The sequence below is a fragment of the Tursiops truncatus genome, chromosome 7 (genome assembly GCF_011762595.2).
Source record: "Tursiops truncatus isolate mTurTru1 chromosome 7, mTurTru1.mat.Y, whole genome shotgun sequence".
NCBI classification, from domain to species: Eukaryota; Metazoa; Chordata; class Mammalia; order Artiodactyla; family Delphinidae; genus Tursiops; species Tursiops truncatus.
The window spans coordinates 62,711,234-62,733,686 of NC_047040.1; the positions used below are offsets into that span (position 1 = coordinate 62,711,234).

A 22,453-nucleotide genomic window follows, 5' to 3' on the forward strand; every position below is an offset into this window, starting at 1 on the left:
ATCTCACAAAATTACTGTGAGGATCAAATCCGATAATGCTTAGTATAAGGCCTGCTACATAGTGAGGTCCCAATAAATGGATCAATAAAAAATATTGAATACAGTTGTGCTGGGTGCTGTGCGAAGCACTTTACATGCATTGTCTCACGTTCCTGGCACCTCTATGCAGAAGGGAATTTGTCATCCACATTTACTGATAAAGTTCAGAGAGGTGGACTTACTTGCCTCAGGTCCTATAGTCAGATCTGGCCGGATCAGGATTTGCACTCAGGCTGTTAACTTGGCACAGAATTCACTTTAACTCTGTGTAAATTTGGACTGTTTGATCAACTGTGTTTGCAGTGATGGGCCACTGCATGCTATGGCCCAGTCACTGGGGTACAGGAGACCTGGGGGGTTCTCACTGGTCTTCCAGAGTTTTCTCATCTTTTTCTGTAGTTTTGCTCAGGCAATGATTCTGTATGTTCACTCATTTGAATCTTTCTTTTTTCCGTATAAATATCCTCTCCTGGAACTTTAGGTGAATTGAAAATAGAAATTTGAGAGGTGATTTTTGTTTTCTTACTCCCATTTTCTATTGAGCTGATTTTCTCATAGCCCTGAAATGCAATTAGGGATTATCTGAATATCACGCAAACCCTCCCATTCACCACAGTCATGCTTTGAATTCGTTGTGTGTTTAAGTTCTCCTTCATCATAACTTTCTTTATTTTCCCCTTATATAGGTTTTGACACTCCGAGGAGATGTCAGATACGGAAAAACACTGATTACCAATGATGGGACGAATCTTGGAGTTGGTTTTCCGGTTGGCATAACTATTGATCCTGTTAATGGGTGAGAATTCATTCATAAGTAGTGTCTGTCTTCTATACAGCACCACCCTTGTTAATATTATGGTCTAATAAAATGGAAGATTTCAAACGTAGGGCCTTTTCTGATTTTATATGCTGACATTTGAAAAATTTAGATCTCAGTAAGAAAGAAATAACTCTGTTATATTTAATGTGTATTGTGTTCTGTTTTTCAAATTAATAACATTGAACTTAAAATTAATTCCAAACAAATAAAAATTTCAGGCATTTTAAAATAGAATTATAAGAATGAACAATAATGCATTTTGACTTTGAATGAATGTGGAAAGTTTTAAGGGGGTGGAGAAACACTTGAAATGGACCTTGAAGGATGAGAAGGCTTCCAGCAGGTGCAGGATGGGTTGCAGCTGAGAAGTGGTACTTGAGGCCAAAGAGCAGTGAAGGCCCAGAGACATGGTGGCATTTAACATGATTGTGTAGAGGGCTGGAACCAGAGACTTCGAGTAGGGGGCAATTGACTAGATGGGAGATACAGCAGCTAAAGTCATTTGGGGACAAATCAGAGAGGGTCTTTATTTATTTTTTTAATATTTATTTATTTATTTGGCTGCACCGGGTATTAGTTGCAGCACATGGGATCTTCTTGCCTCGTGCGGGATCTTTAGTTGTGGTATGAGGGATCTTTTAGTTGTGGCATGCGAACTCTTAGTTGTGGCATGTGGGATCTAGTTCCCTGACCAGGGGTCGAATCCGGGCCCCCTGCATTGGGAGTGCGGAGTCTTAGCCACTGGGCCACCAGGGAAGTCTAGGGAAGGACTTTAATGTCATGCTAAGGAGTTGCACTGTATTTTTTTTGAGAAATAAGGAGCCAGCAGGGAATTTGGAGGAAGGGAATGATAGAACCTAATCTGTATTTTAGAAAGATTGATCAGAACTGGAGTGGAAAGGGTCAGGGGAAGGAAGAAAATGTTCAGTCAGGGATGAGAGTTCTTAGCTAAGTTTCGGTAGCTTAAATTTTTAGTGAACTCAGAATTCACAAGAGTTTTGTGACTCTGTCCAGAAAACTTCTGGCAGCCTGGCATGGGAAAGGAGAAAGAAGAGAATGACAGGAACTCAGGGTTAGTAGTTAGCAAGGTAGGCACAATGGGAGATCATGAGAATAAATCAGAATATTGTTAAAATGGTTACAATGGTATGAGGTCCAGGCATAGAGGGCCTGAAGGATTGAGAGCTCAGACAAGTTTTAAGTGCAAAGAACAGGTTCAATGGAAGAAATAAAATAGGAGCAAGGAAGAGATGGAAGAGTTGGGTTGAAGCAGGGAATTTTAGAGTCTGAGAACTTAGAGGTAGAGAAGTTTAGAATTGAAGAGGAGGTTCATGCGATGGGTATCTTGGATTGGTGGTGAAAGAGGTATGCATATAAAGATGATGGGAATTAAGTGTTTCGAGGACTTATAGGGAAAGAGTGTGAGAGGGTTGTCTGTTGAGGCTATAGCAGGAGGTGAGATAGAAAGGAATGAAAACTTGGATTCGAGTCTAGAAGTTATGTCCTCACTGTAAATGGAAAGCAACCCTCGTATATTTTAATGAAGTTTCATGGATCACGGATTTGGTAATTCTGTGTGCTGATTAGGGTTCATGTGTACACACTGCATTTTCCATCACGAAAATCAGAAAATAAAGTAGCTGGTCTTGTGGTAGATGATGTGGAAAAGAATTAAATAAGAGGGCTGAGAGGTGATCAGGGAGGTACTTGACCACATTTACATTAGCTTTGTCCTTCCTAGTGTGCTGGGCATACTGAGTCTTTGAAAAGGATCGACTGTTGATACAGGCTCTTCTTAGTCCGTGAACTTCCTGTGTGGCCAAGCTAAAGGATTGCCCACCAATGGAAAATGGTATCCTGTATCAGATACCATTTTAAATGGCCTCTCCCCCAATAATAACTAAGAAGTATACAGACATTACAGAACACTGATTAAGGACTCCTCCACATTGGATGTAACAAGATATTAACGTTTCAGACTTCCTGCCTTGAATGGTGTGCATCTTGAGGACAAGAAAGACATGTTTTTCATTTAAGTATGTAGTGAAAGCATCTGTTTCACTAATGCCTTTGTTTTTCCTGGTTGTAGGAAACTGTACTGGTCAGACCGAGGAACCGACAGTGGCATTCCCCCCAAGATTTCAATATGTAGTGAAAGCATCTGTTTCACTAATGCCTTTGTTTTTCCTGGTTGTAGGAAACTGTACTGGTCAGACCGAGGAACCGACAGTGGCATTCCCCCCAAGATTGCCAGCGCCAACATGGATGGTACATCTCGAAAAACTCTCTTTACTGGGAGCCTTGATAATGTGGCGTTTATCACCCTCGATATTGAGGAGCAGAAACTCTACTGGGCAGTCAGCAGCACGGGAGTGGTATGAGCACACTTTCTAGTCTGCTGTTCTTTGTCGCCAAGCTTGCACAGCTGACATTGATTGTTCTGAGTTGTCTGGCAGTGGTTCTCAAGAAATCTCACTTGGCCATTTGTACCAGTGTTTTATTGCCCTTTCTCTCAATAACTTCTTTCCCTGAAGTCCAGTTCTTTATAGGGTGTGCATGGTTCCTTACAGAATGTTTATTTTTTCCCTCATTCTTTCTTTTTCTTCAAGATAAAATAATTCCATTTCTCATTTTGTGTTTGTCCTTTAAGAGCCCTTTCTTTCATGTTTCAGTGATTTCAGTGCTTTTCTTTGCAAGTTCTCAAAGGCTCTCCGATTGCAGAGACTAAGAAAAAAAAAAAAATAGCAAGCTTCTGAGCTCAGTGTCCCCTCACAGCTACATATGACGCTCTAATGTCCTAACATGGTAGATGGATGTGTGAAAACTCCCTTTCCTGGTAATTTTAAACTCGAAGGTGGAGTTCATTACATTCTGCCGTAAGAAGCAGGAACTATAAATTCCATTCATTGACAGAAATAACATTTGATCTTCACTACTGTGCTTATGCAGCTGAGCTGGGACTGGGCACATAGAAGGTGCTCAGTAATAATTATTGCTCAACTAAAATATTGTTTTGGATGTTGAGTGTGTGCTAGTCTCTTCCTTGCTTTAAAGAACAGGAGTGATTTCAGAGCTGTCTTTGACATGGGTGCTCTCCATAAAATTGTCCGGTAGGTTTGGTTTTCAGTTCATGACCGCTCGCCGAGTACTCATTTCACTCCTGATATGTGTTTATAATGTTGAAAAAGAAGTAGGTGATGTGTGTGAAAGCACTTTGCAGAAGCTCGTGCCACATGGTGTGGCTTCTGCTTACAAATTAGTGTGTCCCAGACCAGACTCCCCAGGCCCCTCCCCTTCCTGTTTCCACATCTGCTCCGCTCTCTGGAATCTGTGAGCTGGTTGGCGGTATGACTCTGCATCCTTTCTCCTAGGCTAGAACCCACATGTTCCTCCTTCAGTCTAATAACCACATCCTTATTTAATCATCACAAAATCCTGGCAGCTTGTCCCCATGCCTCTTCTCTCAGGTCCAGCCTTTTTCTGCCACTTCCACCATTCTGGGCCACTTCTCTCTAGCCTTGACGAGAGCACGACCCTCACTAATGAACCTGTTTTAGTGATGGAGGCATGTGGTCTTCATAAAACCACAAGGAACCCTGGAACCCTGGCCCAGATAAGTAGCTCCAGATACTTCAGCCAAGCGTGGTCAGCTCATCTGGTCCTGGTCACTTCCTCAGCAGCTCCCCTCAGAGCTTATCTCCTCTGTCCTCTACCCTTCCAGAACCTCTGTCTCTTTCTAGGGCATAACCTGCTCTCATAACTGCTGGGTTCCCTTGTCCAGGAAGGCAGGAGCCACACCCCGTTTCTCTTTACCAGCACTCAGCTCAGATCCTGGCGCAGAGGAGGCACTTGAGACAAGTTTCTGGAATGAAATCAAACCAGCTATGTCTACATTTTGTTTTTCTTCCAGAGCAGAATGCTTGTCACTTCCCGTTAGGAACTTCATTCTTGAGTTCTTTCCTAGTTCATCAGAGTCATTTTGACTCAAGCTCGTTACTGTGCTGATATAACAGCGCTATCTTGCTGTCTTGCTGTGAGTGTGTCGAGCACGTTTCCTATCTCCGTTGCAGAAATAGTTGGTGAAGATGTTAAACGCAGGGCCAGTTAGACATTAAATGTGTATTATCCTTGACCAGAAGATCACATGCAGGCATTAGTCCCCTATTCGTCACCATGCCATCTGAGAAAGTTGATTGGCTTATTTGGATTTCAGCTTCATCGTCAGTGAAATGGGCACAATGACGTTTGTCTCACCTACGTAGATGTGACTATCAAATATAGTCAGAAATACAGTCAGAAATCCCTGGAAAGGAGAGAGTGCTATATACATGTGAAACATTATTAAGAGAATATTGGTTTCAAACATTTTCCTCATTGCACCATGAAACAGTCAATAATGAAAATTTTGATCTTTCAGATTGAAAGAGGAAACGTGGATGGTACAAATCGAATGATCCTGGTAAACCATCTTTCCTACCCCTGGGGACTTGCTGTCTACGGCCCCTTCCTTTATTATACCGATGAAGAATATGAGGTCATTGAAAAGGTTGACAAGGCTACTGGGGCCAACAAAATAGTCTTGAGAGATAATGTCCCAAATCTCAGGGGCCTTCAAATTTATCAAAGACATGGTGAGTATTTGTCACTGAAACATACATATTCATGGGTGTATATATATTTATCCATGGGTGTCTGCACACTGACATGCCCACACAACAGACCCACATACGCACAAAACGGTGTGCATACACATGCATGCAAACTGAAATTACCCCAAGATATTTAAAAAATTATAACCATGTCTTAAGCATGGCTAAGTGTCGAAGACTAAGCTGGCATCTGAAAGGCCAGATTGACTGCAGAGTAAACTTACTCCCATTCTTTCCACGGCACTTTAAACTCCTTACTTTGCTTTTATTTTATCGTACTCCCTGACATATTACGTATGTGTTTATCATCTGGGTTCTTCATTGGAAGGTAACCTCCGTAAGGACAGGTATTTTGTCTGTCTTGTTTCTTACTCTCTCCCCAGTAACTAGAATAGTTGCTGGAGCATTGGAGGTGCTCAGTAAGTATTTGTTGGATATCTGCTGGGAAAGTGATTAACACGATAGAATTTTTTTAATCTTAAAAGGAATACTCTTAGATGTTGCCTTTTTCAATAGATTTTTTTCCCAGAGATAATCTAACTTCTGACTTGCCCCTTTATATTAACATTATGTTCTGGAGATTATTTTTTTATAATTTTGAAATATTTTATAGCTAGCCAAAGATTTGTTTGCTGTCCTATAACCTAGGTTTGTTACTTGGTATTATTTGATTGCATGTTCAAAAAACCCTCAAATATTCTTATTTAATATACTTTAAATCAAATGCTCATCACAGTGTTGATCATGTAATTAAAACGGATATAATTTAAAATGCCAGTACATAGGTCAAGAGGGCAAAAAAAAAAAAATTAGAATTTGTTGACTGACCTCCCTAATTCCTCTAATTCTTGAATGATTTGTGGAAGAAAAAAATTGGTGCTCCATTCTCTATTATTATATAATATATAAGCTATATAACCATTATATAGTTGTGGTCCTGTTTTAAACCTCTGTACATGTTAGTTCTATAAGCAGTAGGCTCTCCAATATTGTTTTTAGGTTAACTCAGATTCCATATTTTGTTACTTAATTTTATAATGACTTATTTGGTGACTCAGTTGAAAAATTTGACATGGAGTGGCAAGTAGGTGGGGTGAAAAGTTACAGACTAATTTTGATTTCATTTAGGCTCCGAATCCTCAAATGGCTGTAGCAACAACGTGAATGCCTGTCAGCAAATTTGCCTGCCTGTACCAGGAAGACTGTTCTCGTGTGCCTGTGCCACCGGATTTAAACTCAGTCCTGATAACCGGACCTGCTCCCCATATCACTCTTTCATTGTTGTTTCCACGCTGTGGGCAATCAGGGGCTTTAGCTTGGAATTGTCAGATCATTCAGAAGCCATGGTGCCAGTGGCAGGCCAAGGTATGCCAACTCCAGTATAAGTCACATCTGACTCCATCTGGTGCCATGTTGAAGTCCTTGGTACCATAAAGCATTTCTCCACATCTGGATTTGGTACATAAGGAAGCTTGTTTCTCCTGCTTGATAACCATATTCACATGTCCTCATGACTCATCTCTCTTTTCTTATCTCTAAAAAGTCATGGATCTAAGTTACCATCTTGTAAATAAAGTCACTAAGTTTTTCAACCAATTTTTCATTTTGAAAAATATCAAATGCAGAAAAGTTGAAAAAAAGGTATAGAGAACATCCTCATACCCGCTAGATTCAACCGTTCTTAACATTTCACCACATTTGAGCCTTCAATCTCTCTGTGTGTTTATGTGTGTATACATACATATACATATATTTTGAATGAACCTTTCGAAGATATATTGCAGATATCATGACACTTCACCCCTGTCTACTTAGCATGCAGCTTGAAGGGCATTATCATCTAATTCGTATTTTTTCCTGTTGGCCTCATAATATTTTTATAACTGTGGATTTGTTCCAGCCAAGATCTAATCAAGATTCATGCATCGTATTTGGAATGTCTGTTTTGTGTCTTTTGATCTGTAGTAGTTACCCCAGTATTTTGTTATGACAGTGATTTTTTTGAAGAGACAAACCTATTGTCTTTTTAGCATCTCACATTGAGGATGTCTGATTACTTCCTCATAGTGTCGTTTAACTTGTCATTCAATTTATACCCTGATTTCCCATGAAATGAAAGTTAGGTCTAATTGCTTGATTAGATTGGGGTTGAACACACTTGAGAAGAATCCTTCACAGATGAAGCTGTGTCCCTGATACAGAACCTCATTAAAAAGGACATAATGTCAGCTTGTGCCCCTCTTAGTAATGCTTAAGCTTGATCACTTGGTTAAGGTGGTCACCGTGAAGTCTCTGCTTATTTTCCCCCTTTGTAATTTGTATGAAATCTTTGGGGTCACACTTTGGTACCCATGAATATGTTTTTCCCTAAGCACCTTTTATTCATTGGTTTGAGCCATTGATGATCCTTGTCTGAAATGATTATTTAATTGGGCATTGCAAAATGGTGATTTTTCTTGTTCTATCATTCCTTCTACATTCATTCTTTTAAAAAAATAATTAATTTTTGTCTGCGTTGGGTCTCTGCTGCTGTGCGCGGGCTTTCTCTAGTTGCGGCGAGCAGGGGCTACTCTTTGTTGTGGTGTGTGGGCTTCTCATCGCGGTGGCTTCTCTTGTTCCGGAGCACGGGCTCTAGGTGCTCAGGCTTCAGTAATTGTGGCATGCGGGCTCAGTAGTCGTGGCATGCGGGCTCAGTAGTCGTGGCGCACAGGCTTAGTTGTTCTGTGGCTTGTGGGATCTTCCCGGACCAGGGATCGAACCCGTGTCTCCAGCATTGGCAGGCGGATTCTTAGCCACTGCACCACCAGGGAAGTCCCTACGTTCATTCTTCTATAAAGGAGAGCTCTCCTTTTTACTGTCACATGCACTCAAGTTTTTATTTTTTTAATTCAGTGTAGAATCATTTAGCATAATTATTCTTTTGATGCTCCAGGCAATCCATTTTGGCAGGAGAGAGCCTCTCAAAGTGACTGCCTGTATTTTTTCGACATGATCCCATTAGTGTTTGAGTGCTTCCTTGTTTCTTGGTCTAATAAATATGTTCCAGGCTCACCTTGTACCTTCCCTTCCCAAACCTATAATTAGCCATTTCTCCCAGGAGCCAGTGCTCTTTACTGTGGGAAGTGGTTTTTAGAAACTAAGATCTGGGGGTAAATGTGCTCATTGCAACTGGGAAATAAATAGTTTTATTTCATAATGGGGGCATGGTTGGAGCAGAGGGGGTTGGGAATGAGAGTTTGAGAGGAAGGGCAGACATTTTTAAAACTTCTAGTTCAAGCTAGAGTATTGTTTAATGATCTTTTCTTAAATATTCTAGGGCGAAATGCACTGCACGTGGATGTGGACGTATCTTCTGGCTTTATTTATTGGTGTGATTTTAGCAACTCTGTGCCATCTAATAATGCAATCCGTAGAATCAGACCAGATGGGTCTAGCTTTACAAACATCATTACAGATGGGATAGGAGAAAATGGAGTCCGGGGTATTGCAGTGGATTGGGTAGCAGGTGGGTAAGCTATATAGTGATTTTATTGAAAAGGCTTTTCATGTTTGCATTTCTTATTTATTTATCATCTTATTTATGCTATAAAGTTTAACATAAGTGCGACAGATCTGTTTTTCTGAATGTTTATTGAGATTACTTAAAATAGATTGAATTGTGTTTTTAGAATAAACGTCACAGACTTGTGTCTGTTAATGATAAGGTGTTTCAGTTGACAGATTCATTAGAGATTATCTCATTTGCTTCTATTATTAACAGGATCAAACTGTAGGCAAAATGGATAGAAATATTTAATTATGTAGGTTTATTTCACACTTAAATGAGCGTCTAATTTCTAAATTAGAAATGTCTAAATTTTCACAGAGAAAGGGATATCAAAATATAATGTAAACCATGAAATATGACATTTACTTTAAAGGTTAGCAATTTTACTTGCCGAATTCTTAATTGCTTCCTCATGTTAATGTATGAAAACCGTTTTGATTATTAGGTACTTTATTGTAGTTAAATTGAAATGCCTGACCCAATATTACATTAACTTAGCTATACTGATTCATGTACTTAATTTTGGATTACCACTGAATTTTAATGATACACTGACAAACAAATGTATTGTACTTCTAGAATATAATCCCGTTATATCAAAATAGGTATCACTGTGTGTTATCAAGCTTGGCAAATAGATATTACTTAGAAATATTAAAATATATTATGAAAATCTAGATACTATAATAATTAATTGCCAGTAGTAAACATGGTAATATGGTTAGGTAAAGCTTTAATTTGGTTCTTAAATTCCATTCTTGATTACAAATTTACTACATTATTTCTGAGGATATAGATAAAACACAGCTATGCCCATTCATTTATGTATTGTCTATGATTGCTTTCATGTTACTGTGGCAGAGTAGAGTGTACTGTATACTCTGCAAAGCCTAAAATATTTACTGTTTGGCCCCTTACAGAAAAAGCTTGCCAACCCTTAGTAGCAGTACAACAGACTTCTGACTACATGGAATCAATGCGGGCTCCCTCTCTATTCCTTAAACTATCTTCCTGCCATGCTTTTTATTCTAGCATTTACATTGTTCTTTAATGCCCAAAGGCAAATGGCCTTTTGTTTTGGTGACTTTAGAAGGTCCTTGGGATGAAAACCTCTACACTACTTAGAAAGGCAAGAAAAGATCTCGCGTTAATGCCAAACAGAAAGAGCTTTTGATGACATAGGTAACAACCTGAGATATTGCTGGCTCTCACTCTTTGCTCCTTTCATCATGTTGGAGTAGAAGGTATGTCATGATAATGAGTCTTTGAAGATTCAGGTAGAAGAGGAAGGACATTCTGGAAAATACACCTTTCAGTAGAAAGTGGGTTATGATGTTTGCTATGAATTCGGATCTGCTTTAGAAGCTGAAGAGAGTTACATTCTCTTTAAATGTGAAGAAACAATCTATTTAGTTCCTAAGAGTAAATATTTATTTTTCTAAGTCTAAACTGAGATATTAATCTATCATCCTGGAAAAGACAACATATACTGACCCAAACCTCAATCTTACAAACGGTATCTTCTTCTTCCTTCTTGTTTTTCCATTCATCAGCATGCTCTTTCATTTTTCTGCAGGAAATCTTTATTTCACCAATGCTTTTAGGTCTGAAACACTGATAGAAGTTCTAAGGATCAATACCACTCATCGCCGTGTTCTCCTTAAAACCACAGTGGATATGCCCAGGGATATTGTTGTAGACCCCAAGAACAGATACCTCTTCTGGTCTGACTATGGACAAAACCCAAAGATTGAACGTTCTTTTCTTGACTGTACCAATCGAACTGTGCTTGTATCAAACATCGTTGCCACGCCACGGGGCTTGGCATTGGACCTTAGCAATGGCTACGTTTATTGGGTTGATGATGCTTTAGATTTAATTGCAAGGGTCAGCATTGATGGAGGGGAATCTGAAGTAATTCGTTTTGGCAGTCGTTACCCTGCTCCATATGCCATCACTATATTAGGAAATTCCATCATATGGGTAGACAGGAATTTAAAAAAAATCTTCCAAGCTAGCAAGGAGCCATATAAAACAGATCCACCAACAGTTATAAGGGACAATATCGACTGGCTAAGAGATGTGACCATCTTTGACCAGAATGCTCAGCCCCGGTCACCAGCAGAGGTTGACAACAACCCTTGCTTGGAGGATAATGGAGGATGCACCCATTTCTGCTTTGCTCTGCCTAAATTGCACACCCCAAAATGTGGCTGTGCCTTTGGGACCCTGCAAGGTGATGGCAAGAGCTGTGCCATTTCATCAGAAAATTTCCTCATCTTTGCCTTGGATGATTCCTTGAGGAGCTTACACTTTGACCCTGAGGACTATAGTCAACCTTTCACAGCAATAAGCGTGGAAAGAATTGCCGTGGCCCTAGACTATGACAGCATAGATAACAGAATCTACTTCACACAAATTTTACAATCTGGAAAAGGCCAGATTTCCTATGTCAACCTGAATTCAAGGAGCAGTTCTCCCACCGTTGTTGTTTCGGGTAAGTGCACACTAAGTGTAGCTTATCTTGGAAGGAGACACAATGGGGTCAACACACATGGATAACCCAGGGGTTCTAAAATGCATATTGAGACTCTAACTTCTTTTTGTGTTTTTGTTGGTGTATGTCCAGGCATAGGGAATCCTGAGGGCATTGCCTTTGACTGGATCAATAGAAGAATTTATTACAGTGACTACACCAACCAGACAATTAAGTCCATTGCCACGGATGGGTCTAAGCACACTGTGATAGCCCGAGTTACAAAGCCAAGAGCAATTGTGTTAGATCCTTGCCAAGGGTATGCCATGGTCTGCTTATTTCTGGAGGGAGTGGGGTCTGAAATTATTTTATGCTCATAGAGAGTCAGTGTTTTGTGGGCTTGTAGCACTGTAGCTACAGATTCAAGGGTGAAAGAGCATGAGTGACTCTACCTGGGAAGGAACTCCCGTTGATGCTAGGAAAATTGGCAGCATACTAGCAAATTAATGCTCTGACTCAGTAAATCCACATTGGGCAAGTTGTATGGATGGGAATGGAGTAGGGTTTCATTTTGCCATATTGGTGTCAATTTACAGTTAAAGAATGCTGCCATCTTTCTTAAGTAAAAAGAGTGAGGTTCTTTGTGATGAATTATGACTCCTTTTGGATCACTAGGTACATGTATTGGACCGACTGGAGTACTAATGCCCAAATTGAGAGAGCCACACTGGGAGGAAACTTCCGGGAATCCATCGTGAACAGTGACCTGGTCTGGCCCAACGGGCTCACTCTGGACTATGAAGAAGGCTTTCTCTACTGGGCAGATGCTAATCTGTATGTGTCTTTGGTTATTCCTGCGGGTGTTGATGAGAAGATTTCTTCCTCCCTCTTCAGAAAAAGAGGGATATGCATAATGTGATGAAATATTGGTGAATACACCTGTGAAAATTGATGTATATCATGAGATTGAATAATTGTGAACTGAAGGCATCTAAAGATGCATTACTAGACAAGTTAATTTCAACTATAATTACAAATGTAGTCATTCAATTTATAATTTACGGGCCCCATGTAAGTACCATAAAACATGAATGGCTTTTCAATGCACACTGATAGTAAGTTTTCTCTGGGCTTTAGCATTCAGTATCTTGTAAAAACATTTTCCTTCAGTCTTTGTCTTTTCGTTGTCTTCTCAAAAAAGTTCTTTCTTCTGTGCCAGCTTCTTCTCAATTTCATAGTGTTTTGCTTATAAACTTCTGTCAGCTCTAATTTTATATGTAACTCTCCAAGTACTCCTGAAATTACTCACATTCCAATCATCCGAATGATTGAAGAGATGAGATGATTTTGTTTATTATGGCTGGTGTCTACATGGTGGGAATCTTAACTTTTCTTGCTTATTTTCTTATGATTTTGGTCTTGTGCCACTGAGCACCTAACAACTTCATCTTTATTTTCTCGCTTGAAAACAAAGCAGTGATGTTTTGTGTCTAAATTTGGATCATTCTAGGTAAATATCTCAAAGTAAATGACAAATGGAAAAAATCATTAAGGGAGTGGGAAGGGAAAAGTAATTCACATTTTTAAAAAAAATATTTATTTATTTGGCTGCATCGGGTCTTAGTTGCAGCATGCGGGAATCTTTAGTTGCAGCATGTGGGATCTAGTTCTCTGACCAGGGATTGAACCCAGGTCCCCCGCATTAGGAGTGCGGAGCCTTAGCCACTGGACCACCAGGGAAGTGCCATGTAATTCACATTTTATTGAGTGACTACTTTGTACTAAACACCAAGTACCATGCAATTACATGTATTATTTCATAATGCTCTCCCGTTTTCAAATGTTAGTCTGGTTCCCTTTGTAGGATTACTTGTGGGTTATATTAATATGTGGAAATCAATGATTTATATAGGCCATTGTTTGATAAGCAGATGAAGTTCTCCCGTTACCAGAAGAAACATTTCTTGCTGCCATATGCTGCACTTGAAAGTTGGGGGCTTGTGTAAAGCCATGGTTGGGCTCAGGCATTGGGTACCAGTTGAGAAACTTATTCTTTCTGGATTCCAGCTTTTTTTTTTTTTTCCCCCATCTTCGTTTTAGGCAGAAGATTGAGCGCATCACTCTACAGGGCCTGGAGCGGGAGGTCATTGTCAGCAGAGCCAATAATCCTTTTGGTTTGGCTGTCTATGGCCAGTATGTTTACTGGACTGACTGGTTCAATAAAAAAATTTACCGAGCAAACAAATATGATGGGTCAAGTCAGACTGCAATGACCACGACTCTTCCCTTCCTGCCTAAGGGTATTCGTGCTGTCGTGAAGGACCAACAGCAGTGTCACAATCCTTGCGATCAGTTTAATGGGGGCTGCAGCCATATTTGTGCACCAGGTAAGGCACTGGCCATGAAGATAGACTCATGGAGAGTAATAATAATGATGACCACTAGTAAGGAAGGCTGAGGGAATATTCAGCTCTAATAGGAGAAAAAATTCTCTTTGTTTTCAGAGTAACTTTTAAAATAGATTTCAGGGTTTGTATGTTGAGAAGAAGACTTTGAAAGGTTTCTTTTGTATTCCATATGGAGCCTTCTTACAAAGACGTTTTTAATTCAAGCTTGATGGAGGTAGAAAGAAACGTGCAGATTAGGCTGCTGCATCTCATGTCTTGAATAGAAATTTCATCAATGAGCTAACGTTCCTTATAAAAGGATTTAATTCTTTCACTTAGGAGGTACAGTTTATAGTGGATATTTTAGAGTGTGGTGTGTGCTTCAGAAGTGTGTTTTATAGAGAACAACAAATTCATAGGAAGACGTGCCTTTTGAGACTGTTGCTTTGCAGATTTTGCTGAGAAGGTAGAATCATTGCTAACGTTTCAGTGAAGACAAGAGATAGTGGTTTAAAGATTAAGGTGAAGTAGCCACATTTATTAGAAATTGGTGGTGGTTCTTATTGATGGAAAAATGACTCAGAGTAGAGTTTCCATGGCTTGTCTTATAGCGTGTTTAATATAGAAGCTGTGGCCAATGCTCTTCTGGAGGAGAAAATATGAATGTTTGCTACACAAATCTTTAGCTTTTCCTGGGCCTACCTTTCTTCAGGTCCAAATGGCCCTGAGTGCCAGTGTCCACACGAGGGCCACTGGTACCTGGCCAACAACAATAAGTACTGCATCCGGGATAATGGTACAAGGTGCCATAGTTCCAAGTTCACCTGCCTCAATGGGAACTGCATCCCAGAGCAGTGGAAATGTAACGACATCGATGACTGTGGTGACAGCAGTGACGAGCTGGAAACTCTCTGTGGTGAGTTGGACTCTTGGAACTTTTGTTAAGAACTCACAATGTGCCAAGTGTTTGGTCCTTTTAGAAGTGAAAAACATTTACTCTGAGAATCTAGACTTGCACTTTGCTTAAATCGCACATAAGCTGATATATGTGCTGTGAAGTAGTGTATGATGCTTTATTAGGAAGCACCTCTATAGTGGTTAAGAGCAAAGGTGCTGGATGCCATTTACAGTCTGTAGAGCCCTGGGAAAGTTACTTAACCTCTCTGAGCCTCGATCACATTAAAGCATTGTGTCTGAAAACTTAACGTGATTAAGTTTAATGTGATTGAGATAAACTTATACAGTGAGATGGCAGAGAAATGGAGTGACTTTGCCATTTGCTTAAAATACTTCATTTGCTAAAAGAAGCATACAAAATATTTGCTTAATCTAACTAATTTAAAGTGTCATCTCACTTTGCATGCAGTGCGTTTTGCCTTGGAAGGTAAACCCAAAGTGTCTTATTTTATTTGCTTGTATCTTTTTTAGAAAATGGGATGATGCTTTAATCCAGAAGCTTCTTCAATGTTTTTTTTCCCCTCCTCTTAGCCTATCACACCTGCCCTTTGACGAGCTTCACCTGTGCCAACGGGCGATGTGTCCAGTATCGTTATCGTTGTGATCACTACAATGACTGTGGTGACAACAGTGATGAGGCAGGGTGCCTGTTCAGGGCTTGTAACGAAACCACGGAATTTACTTGCAGTAATGGAAAGTGCATCCCGCTTCACCTAGTCTGTGATGGAATGGACCACTGCCATGATCACAATGCTTCAGATGAGAAAAATTGCTGTAAGTTCATCTTCAGTACTTGTGCTTTGGAGTCTTGAAGTCTTAGAGCTTGGGAGATGAAATTTTTATATAAAGACAATGCATTTTCTGAGAAAAAACCCCATCGTATTCATCTAAAACATACATTTCATTTTAATACAGTCTACTAAGCGATTTTTTAAAAACTATTCTACCTAGTATTTGAATTATTCACCTAAATTTATGGATCTGTACAACCATTCACTATTTAACGTTCAGTATTTTCTCCTTGGTTTATACATCTGACGGTTTGAAAGCTCTACCAGTGGTTACTGACAAAAATGATTGATTAATGTGTTGTGTTTAATGTTTGTTGTGCAAAAAGGTATGTAGTACAGTGTTGACTGAAATGATTTGTCTCTTTAGTTTTTCTGATAAATTGCTTTTTAGTGAATTGGTTTTCCAAAATTTCTGGGATTTGCACTTTAGAATCTTGAGAAAACAAAAGGGCGGAGCGTGAGCACAAATGTATTTTTAGTTTGGGTATATCTACATGTTCCATTGCTTTTGTAGGCACTTAAACACAATATTTATTCAGGTGTGCCTTTTTTTTTTTTTTTTAATCAACAAGTGGCCAATCTGTTTCATCTATCTCCCCAAACTTTTTTTTTTTTTTTTTTGGCGGTACTTGGGCCTCTCACTGCCGTGGCCTCTCCCGTTGTGGAGCACAGGCTCTGGACGCGCAGGCTCAGCAGCCATGGCTCACGGGCCCAGCCGCTCCGCGGCATGTGGGATCCTCCTGGACCAGGGGCACGAACCCGTGTCCCCTGCATCGGCAGGCGGACTCTCAACCACTGCGCCACCAGGGAAGCCCCCAAACTTTATTTTGAGTATTTTAATGCAACTCCCAGACATACATATCACTGATAAAGACCTTCTGAAAAACAACTACTATGCCAGTATTATGCCCAACAAAATCAACAATACTTATTTAATATCCTCTAGTACTCAGTCCATATTCAAATTTTATCACTTGTCCCCAAATGTCAACAGTTGCTCTGTTCAAATTATGATTCAGGCAAGGTCTACACATTGATTTAGGCTGGAATTGAGGCCTAGTGATTTGATTACATTAGACTCAATTCTTTGGGCAAGAACACTTCATAGGTGGAGTTATTTCTTGTCGTATCACATAATGAAGCACATAATGCTTGATTGTTCCGCTTTAAGTGAGGATGAAATTAATTAGTGAATTTAGAAGTCAGCCTGAATCTTCCCTTAGGAAGTTCCCATCAACCTTTCACCCAGTGGTTTTAGCATCCATGGATGGTTGTTCCATAAATTCATTATTACTTTAAGGGTTACAAAATAGGCATTTTAAAATTTTGTCGTTCCTTGCACATTTATTAGCTGACGTTCCATAAAGAAGAAATTTCCCTTATTAACTATTTTGTTATCCTGAAATAAAATTCTGCAGGGTAAATGTCTGATTCCTTTCCTTTGTCATTTTTGAGAGTAATGAGTTGGTGACCAATGAGCACTAAGTTTTTGCTTTGTTTTGTTTTTACTATTGTGTTAAACTCATGGATTTTTACATTTTTGAGTTTAAATGCAGTGAAGTAAGTTACTGGTTTCGGTGCTTAATTGTTCTATCTTCGGCCAGCAGGAACCCTGGTAAAGTTGGGTTCTCTGTTATTTTGACTTGACCCCATTCAGTCTTCCATAGCTCAGACTTGTACATTTCCTGTCTCAGACCTGGAATTGGCCTCATTCCTTTTGTGGTATTTAAAAATTACCACAGTGTTGCATTACCCATTCCTATTTGGCTTTTATTGCTTCTAGGCCTTTTTATTGGACAGAGCTAGGAAATACAATTCTTAAGGGGAAAAAGAATGATATTGGTATTTTCCATTTTAATTTGGGATAACAGGTTTTTTACCTCTTGGATTTTATAATCATGTCTGTTTTACTTAAAAATCTTGGTTTGTAATAAGTGACATTAACATAGTCACTTATTTGCTTTATTCTATAATAATTTCAACATGCCTATAAGAATTTCAACGTAACCACACAAATATAATTAAAGATTTTAGGTCCTTCTTGTTCTTAGATTATTTCCCACTAGGAATATGCAGTCATTTGTTACTGTTTCCAAATTTTGTTTGGAAAATGTTTGTTACATTTGGAAAATGTTTGTTACAAATAAATGTTTGTTACATTTGTTACTAGGAATATGCAGTCATTTGTTACTGTTTCCAAATTTTAGGAATTGCTTTTCTTTATCTATTTTTATTTCATTATGTTTATTTATACAAAATAATGTGCATGGTTTCATAGTCAAAATTATATGACAAGGTGCATTCACAGAAGTCCTTCTTCCTTGTCCTCTCCACCCTGCTCCCTCCATACTATTCTCAATCTGTTCATAGGGGTTACAATTTTCATTAGTTTTATCTTTTCATCGTTGTTGTTTTTAGTGTAAGCATTTCTTTCTTGCTAGACATACACACTGCCATCATTTTTCTTACACAAAAGATAGCCTAGTGTTCTGCTTTTTTTTTTTTTTTTTTTTTCGGTACGCGGGCCTCTCACTGTTATGACCTCTCCCGCTGTGGAGCACAGGCTCTGGACGTGCAGGCTCAGCGGCCATGGCTCACGGGCCCAGCCGCTCCACGGCATGTGGGATCTTCCCGGACCGGGGCATGAACCCGTGTCCCCTGCATTGGCAGGCGGACTCTCAATCACTGCGCCACCAGGGAAGCCCTCTGCTTTCTTACTGTTGATATATCCTGGAGATCATACCATCATTCCTTATCAATATACAGAGATCTTCATTCCTTTTTACAGCTACATATTACTCCATTGTGTGGATATGCCATCATTTATTTAACCAAGAGTGGGGATTCATGCTGATGCTATTAAATAATGAAAACAGACAATTAAAACTATAAAGCAGCCTCCCCTCACCTCCATGGCCTCCGGTATCAGCTGGAAATATCTCTTTTTACTGTAGAATGTATGGCATCCCATAAGTGTCATGGATCATGCCTCTGTGATAGCTTTGAACATCCTTCCCTTCTGGTGGTTTGATTCTGCAATAGATCTGTTAGCGTGGACGTGTATGATGTGTATGTGGTGGGTAAGTTCCAAATGTTTATCTGGTTGTCTTTTTCAAGCTGATCGCACGTGCCAGCCTGGATACGTAAAATGTATGAATTCAACTGTTTGTATTCCTCATCTTTTCTTGTGTGATGGAGACAACGACTGTGGAGATATGAGTGATGAAAACCCCATTTTCTGTGGTAAGATAAAACTGCGTTTCCTTCTGTGGTTCCAGGGATGCATGTCTTGAGCTAATACAAAGATACATCGCCTGGGTGTTTGGGCTAATTTCAATTTGTCATCTCAAATTGACCTTGTAAGTAGATTCAGTAGGCAGTTACTTTAGGATGTAATTGTAGGGGCATAAGAAGCCCCTTCTCTCTGTTCCCTGGCTGGATGCCTGACTCCAAATATTTCTTCCAGAGACCAGCTCTAATGCCTATCTTTCTACAATTAAAGACCTTTTGTCTTCAGGAACTCCAGGCAGAATTTGCACATTGAGCCCTTGTATTTGCTCTCAATACATTTGTAGTAGCCATTAGTAACTGAAAGGATTTTTCTCTCTTTTTCATATGTTTGACTTTCAGAAACCTTAATTTCATATTTAGCCATTTGGTTTAATCAAATAATTTCCTGTATCTATTAAACTAAAAGGCCTTTCTTAAGCACGATGATTTTGAGACTATTGGTGTAAATAGATGCATCCTTTAAGAACTTAGTGATTGTCACCAGGCCAGGTTACAGTCCAAGAGCAGGAGTCAGTTGTAAAAACAGCAGCAAGAGGTGGCAGAAAATCTAGAAAACACATTAGACCAGAACTACCTCAGGTTATGTGAGAAAAGAATCAATGTTCACGTGTAGGCAGAGTCATTTACTCAAATGAATTATAAGGATGATTAAGAGCAGAACTTTGATAACTCTCTAGAATCATGGTCTAAGATGGCTAAAAGATTGTGTGTAGGGTGAACTCAGATTTGGTTATATTGTTGTTTTTGCTTTTCAGTAGCATTTATTTTATTTTATGTTATGGCAGAAAACGTAGAACCAAGTTTTCTTTTATCTATAATTTGTGATTTCATGTGTCAAAAAAATAGTCTTTTGGTATTTCTAGCAAATGCAATCCATTTTTGAACTTCTGGAATTTGGAAAAAAATTCTGGGAAACTGGAGTGGTATTGCTCTCCCATACTCTTCCCTCCCAATGGAAAACTTACACAAAAACTCATTTCCCAGGCCTCAGCCTTCCTTTCTTGGCAACTCGTATCCAGATCAGAGATACAGGCAGGTTATTAGGAACAAGCTTGTGTGTTGCTCATGGGTTTTATCTTCTTTGCCTCCTGCAGTCTCTAAGTCGTGTAAGAGCGATGAGTTCCACTGCACATCTGGATCCTGTATTCCTAGCTTTTGGTTTTGTGATCACGAAAGAGATTGTTCTGATGGCTCTGATGAACCTGACACTTGTGGTAAGAGAGTAAACAAGCATGAAAAGCATTGTAATGCGGCTGGAGACCCTCTTCCGACTACTTCAAATATAGACTACGATTCTGGCTGCGGGATGTTTGCACTCCTTACTGAAACCACTCAGCAGACATTCATTAAAAACCTATTCATGCAGGGCACTGGGTGGGTTGCTGATCAGGATATGGAGGCTGCTGATCGATGCAGATGAAAAGAGATTATGTTGGTGATGCACCTGGTACCTGCCTGGCTTGTAGAACTCAATTAATTGTAATTGACTCTGAGTTGGAATTTCTGAACTTGGCTGAGTTCTGACCCATAAGACTGTGGGAGGATCCAAGAGTGATTGAAATCATCATATATAGGTGGAGGGGGCATATGAGGGGCACATATTTCTTTCTGTTCTGTGTGCCAGCTGAGGAGGTAGGGTCCATGGCCATCTGAGCTTCCTGAGATGTTCCAAGGACCTTCTAGTCATATTCTTAGAGGCAGTTGTGTGTTGCTTGTGTTTGAAGGCTGCTATTTACCTTTGCAAGTCCTAATCTATATCCACGCACAATTTTTTTTTACATAATTAAAAAAATATGAAGGTAAAATCAAATACATTGCTTTTTTGTCTGTCAATATTGCTGTATAGGGGTCAGCAAACTATGGCCATGGGCCAGCTGCTTGTCTTTATAAATAAAGTTTCATTAGAATGCAGCCACATCCTGGCTATGGCTGCCTTTTTGCTACAATGGCAGTGTCAAGTAGGCGCGACAGAGAACATATAGCCTGTGAGCCTAAAATATATACTGTCTGGTTAAGAGAGAGTTTGCTGACCCCTGTTACAAAGTCTTCATACTCCTGTTTAATGGCTGTGTGATATTCCATTGAGTGGTTATATGATCATTGAATTAACTGCCTCTATTTTAAGCATTTAGATTGCTTTATTTTTTTCCTGTATTATAAATATCACTGCAGTAAGTACCATCACATATAAAGCTTTTTTTTGGAGTGGTATTTTCTTTTTTCTTTTTATAAATTTATTTATTTATTTTGGCTGCATTGGGTCTTCGTTGCTGCGCGCAGGCTTTCTCTAGTTGCGGTGCACGGGCTTCTCACAGTGGTGGCTTCTCTTGTTGCAGAGCACGGGCTCTAGGGCGCGCGGGCTTCAGTAGTTGTGGCACACAGGCTCAGTAGTTGTGGCACACGGGCTTAGTTGCTCCATGGCAATGTGGGATCTTCCCGGACCAGGGCTCGAACCTGTGTCCCCTGCATTGGCAGGCAGATTCCCAACGACTGCGACACCAGGGAAGTCCCTGGAGGGGTATTTTCTTAAGACCATTAGCCTAGTTTTGCAGCTGAATTCAGACTATTTTCTATTCCTATCTTCCCTCAGGTTCAAATTCTGTGGCTAATAGAAAATGGTATTAGAAGCTCTTTGCCAATTTCTTTTTCCCCAACACTAAGAGTTTTGAGAAAACAAAGGGCACATAGAGTTTTGAGGATCTGTAAAGGAAATAATTAGTAACTGTTAGGTGGGTAGAATAGTCTTAGAGATTGGTTTAAATATATGAACTATTGGTTCAAATATATGAAGAATAAATATAGTTTCCAGACTTTTCCATGGGAACCAAAGTCATAGTAATAGCAATTAGTACCAACTGTCTGACATATTTAAATAGAAGTAAACACGCAATCTAATATGAATGCATTCTCATAATATGCAGAGATATTTTTTTCTAGTTTTATTGAGATATAATTGACATACAGCACTGTGTAAGTTTAAGGTATAGAGCATGATTTACACACATCATGAAATGATTACCACAATGAGTTTGGTGCACATCCAATACACAGATATTATTTTAAAGAGATAATAAGATGTATATAAAAGAGTAAAATCCCCATTCCTTCACCCTCCTACGGTCCCCTCCCTCCCTAGACATAATCACTATTAAGTGTGAATTCTTCTTATCTTTATCTATATATCCTGACATGTAGTTTTTAAAACACAAATAGGATCTTACTACCTATATTTTTTCTGCAATTTCCCCCCCCCCACTTTTTTTTTTAGCCTAACAGTAGCTTGTCACTTAGAAAGTGCAGCTCTATCTGATTCCTTTGCACTGCTGAATATTGCTGTAAAGTATGGGTGTTCCATGTGTTTTTATCCCTTTCCCAGCTGATGGATATTTAGGTTGTTTCCATTTTTTCACTATAAGACATAATGCTAGCATGAACATCCTGCATATGTGGGAAGATTCTTATAGGCTAGATCTCTAGGACTAGCATTCCTGTGTCA

General features: G+C 39.5%; 1 protein-coding gene across 1 annotated transcript in view; it reads left to right on the top strand.

Moving 5' to 3' along the window:
• Window positions 1-22,453, top strand: part of LRP2 (LDL receptor related protein 2) — a 198,196-nt gene that overhangs the window by 117,370 nt on the left and 58,373 nt on the right. Inside the window, exons 34-46 of the mRNA XM_073806956.1 lie at window positions 726-835; window positions 3,057-3,234; window positions 5,277-5,490; window positions 6,637-6,873; window positions 8,825-9,013; window positions 10,632-11,552; window positions 11,685-11,850; window positions 12,207-12,365; window positions 13,632-13,918; window positions 14,631-14,834; window positions 15,407-15,649; window positions 18,784-18,909; window positions 20,052-20,171. Of these exons, the coding sequence (XP_073663057.1) occupies window positions 726-835; window positions 3,057-3,234; window positions 5,277-5,490; window positions 6,637-6,873; window positions 8,825-9,013; window positions 10,632-11,552; window positions 11,685-11,850; window positions 12,207-12,365; window positions 13,632-13,918; window positions 14,631-14,834; window positions 15,407-15,649; window positions 18,784-18,909; window positions 20,052-20,171 (3,154 nt within the window). The remainder of the gene's footprint in view (window positions 1-725; window positions 836-3,056; window positions 3,235-5,276; window positions 5,491-6,636; window positions 6,874-8,824; window positions 9,014-10,631; window positions 11,553-11,684; window positions 11,851-12,206; window positions 12,366-13,631; window positions 13,919-14,630; window positions 14,835-15,406; window positions 15,650-18,783; window positions 18,910-20,051; window positions 20,172-22,453) is intronic.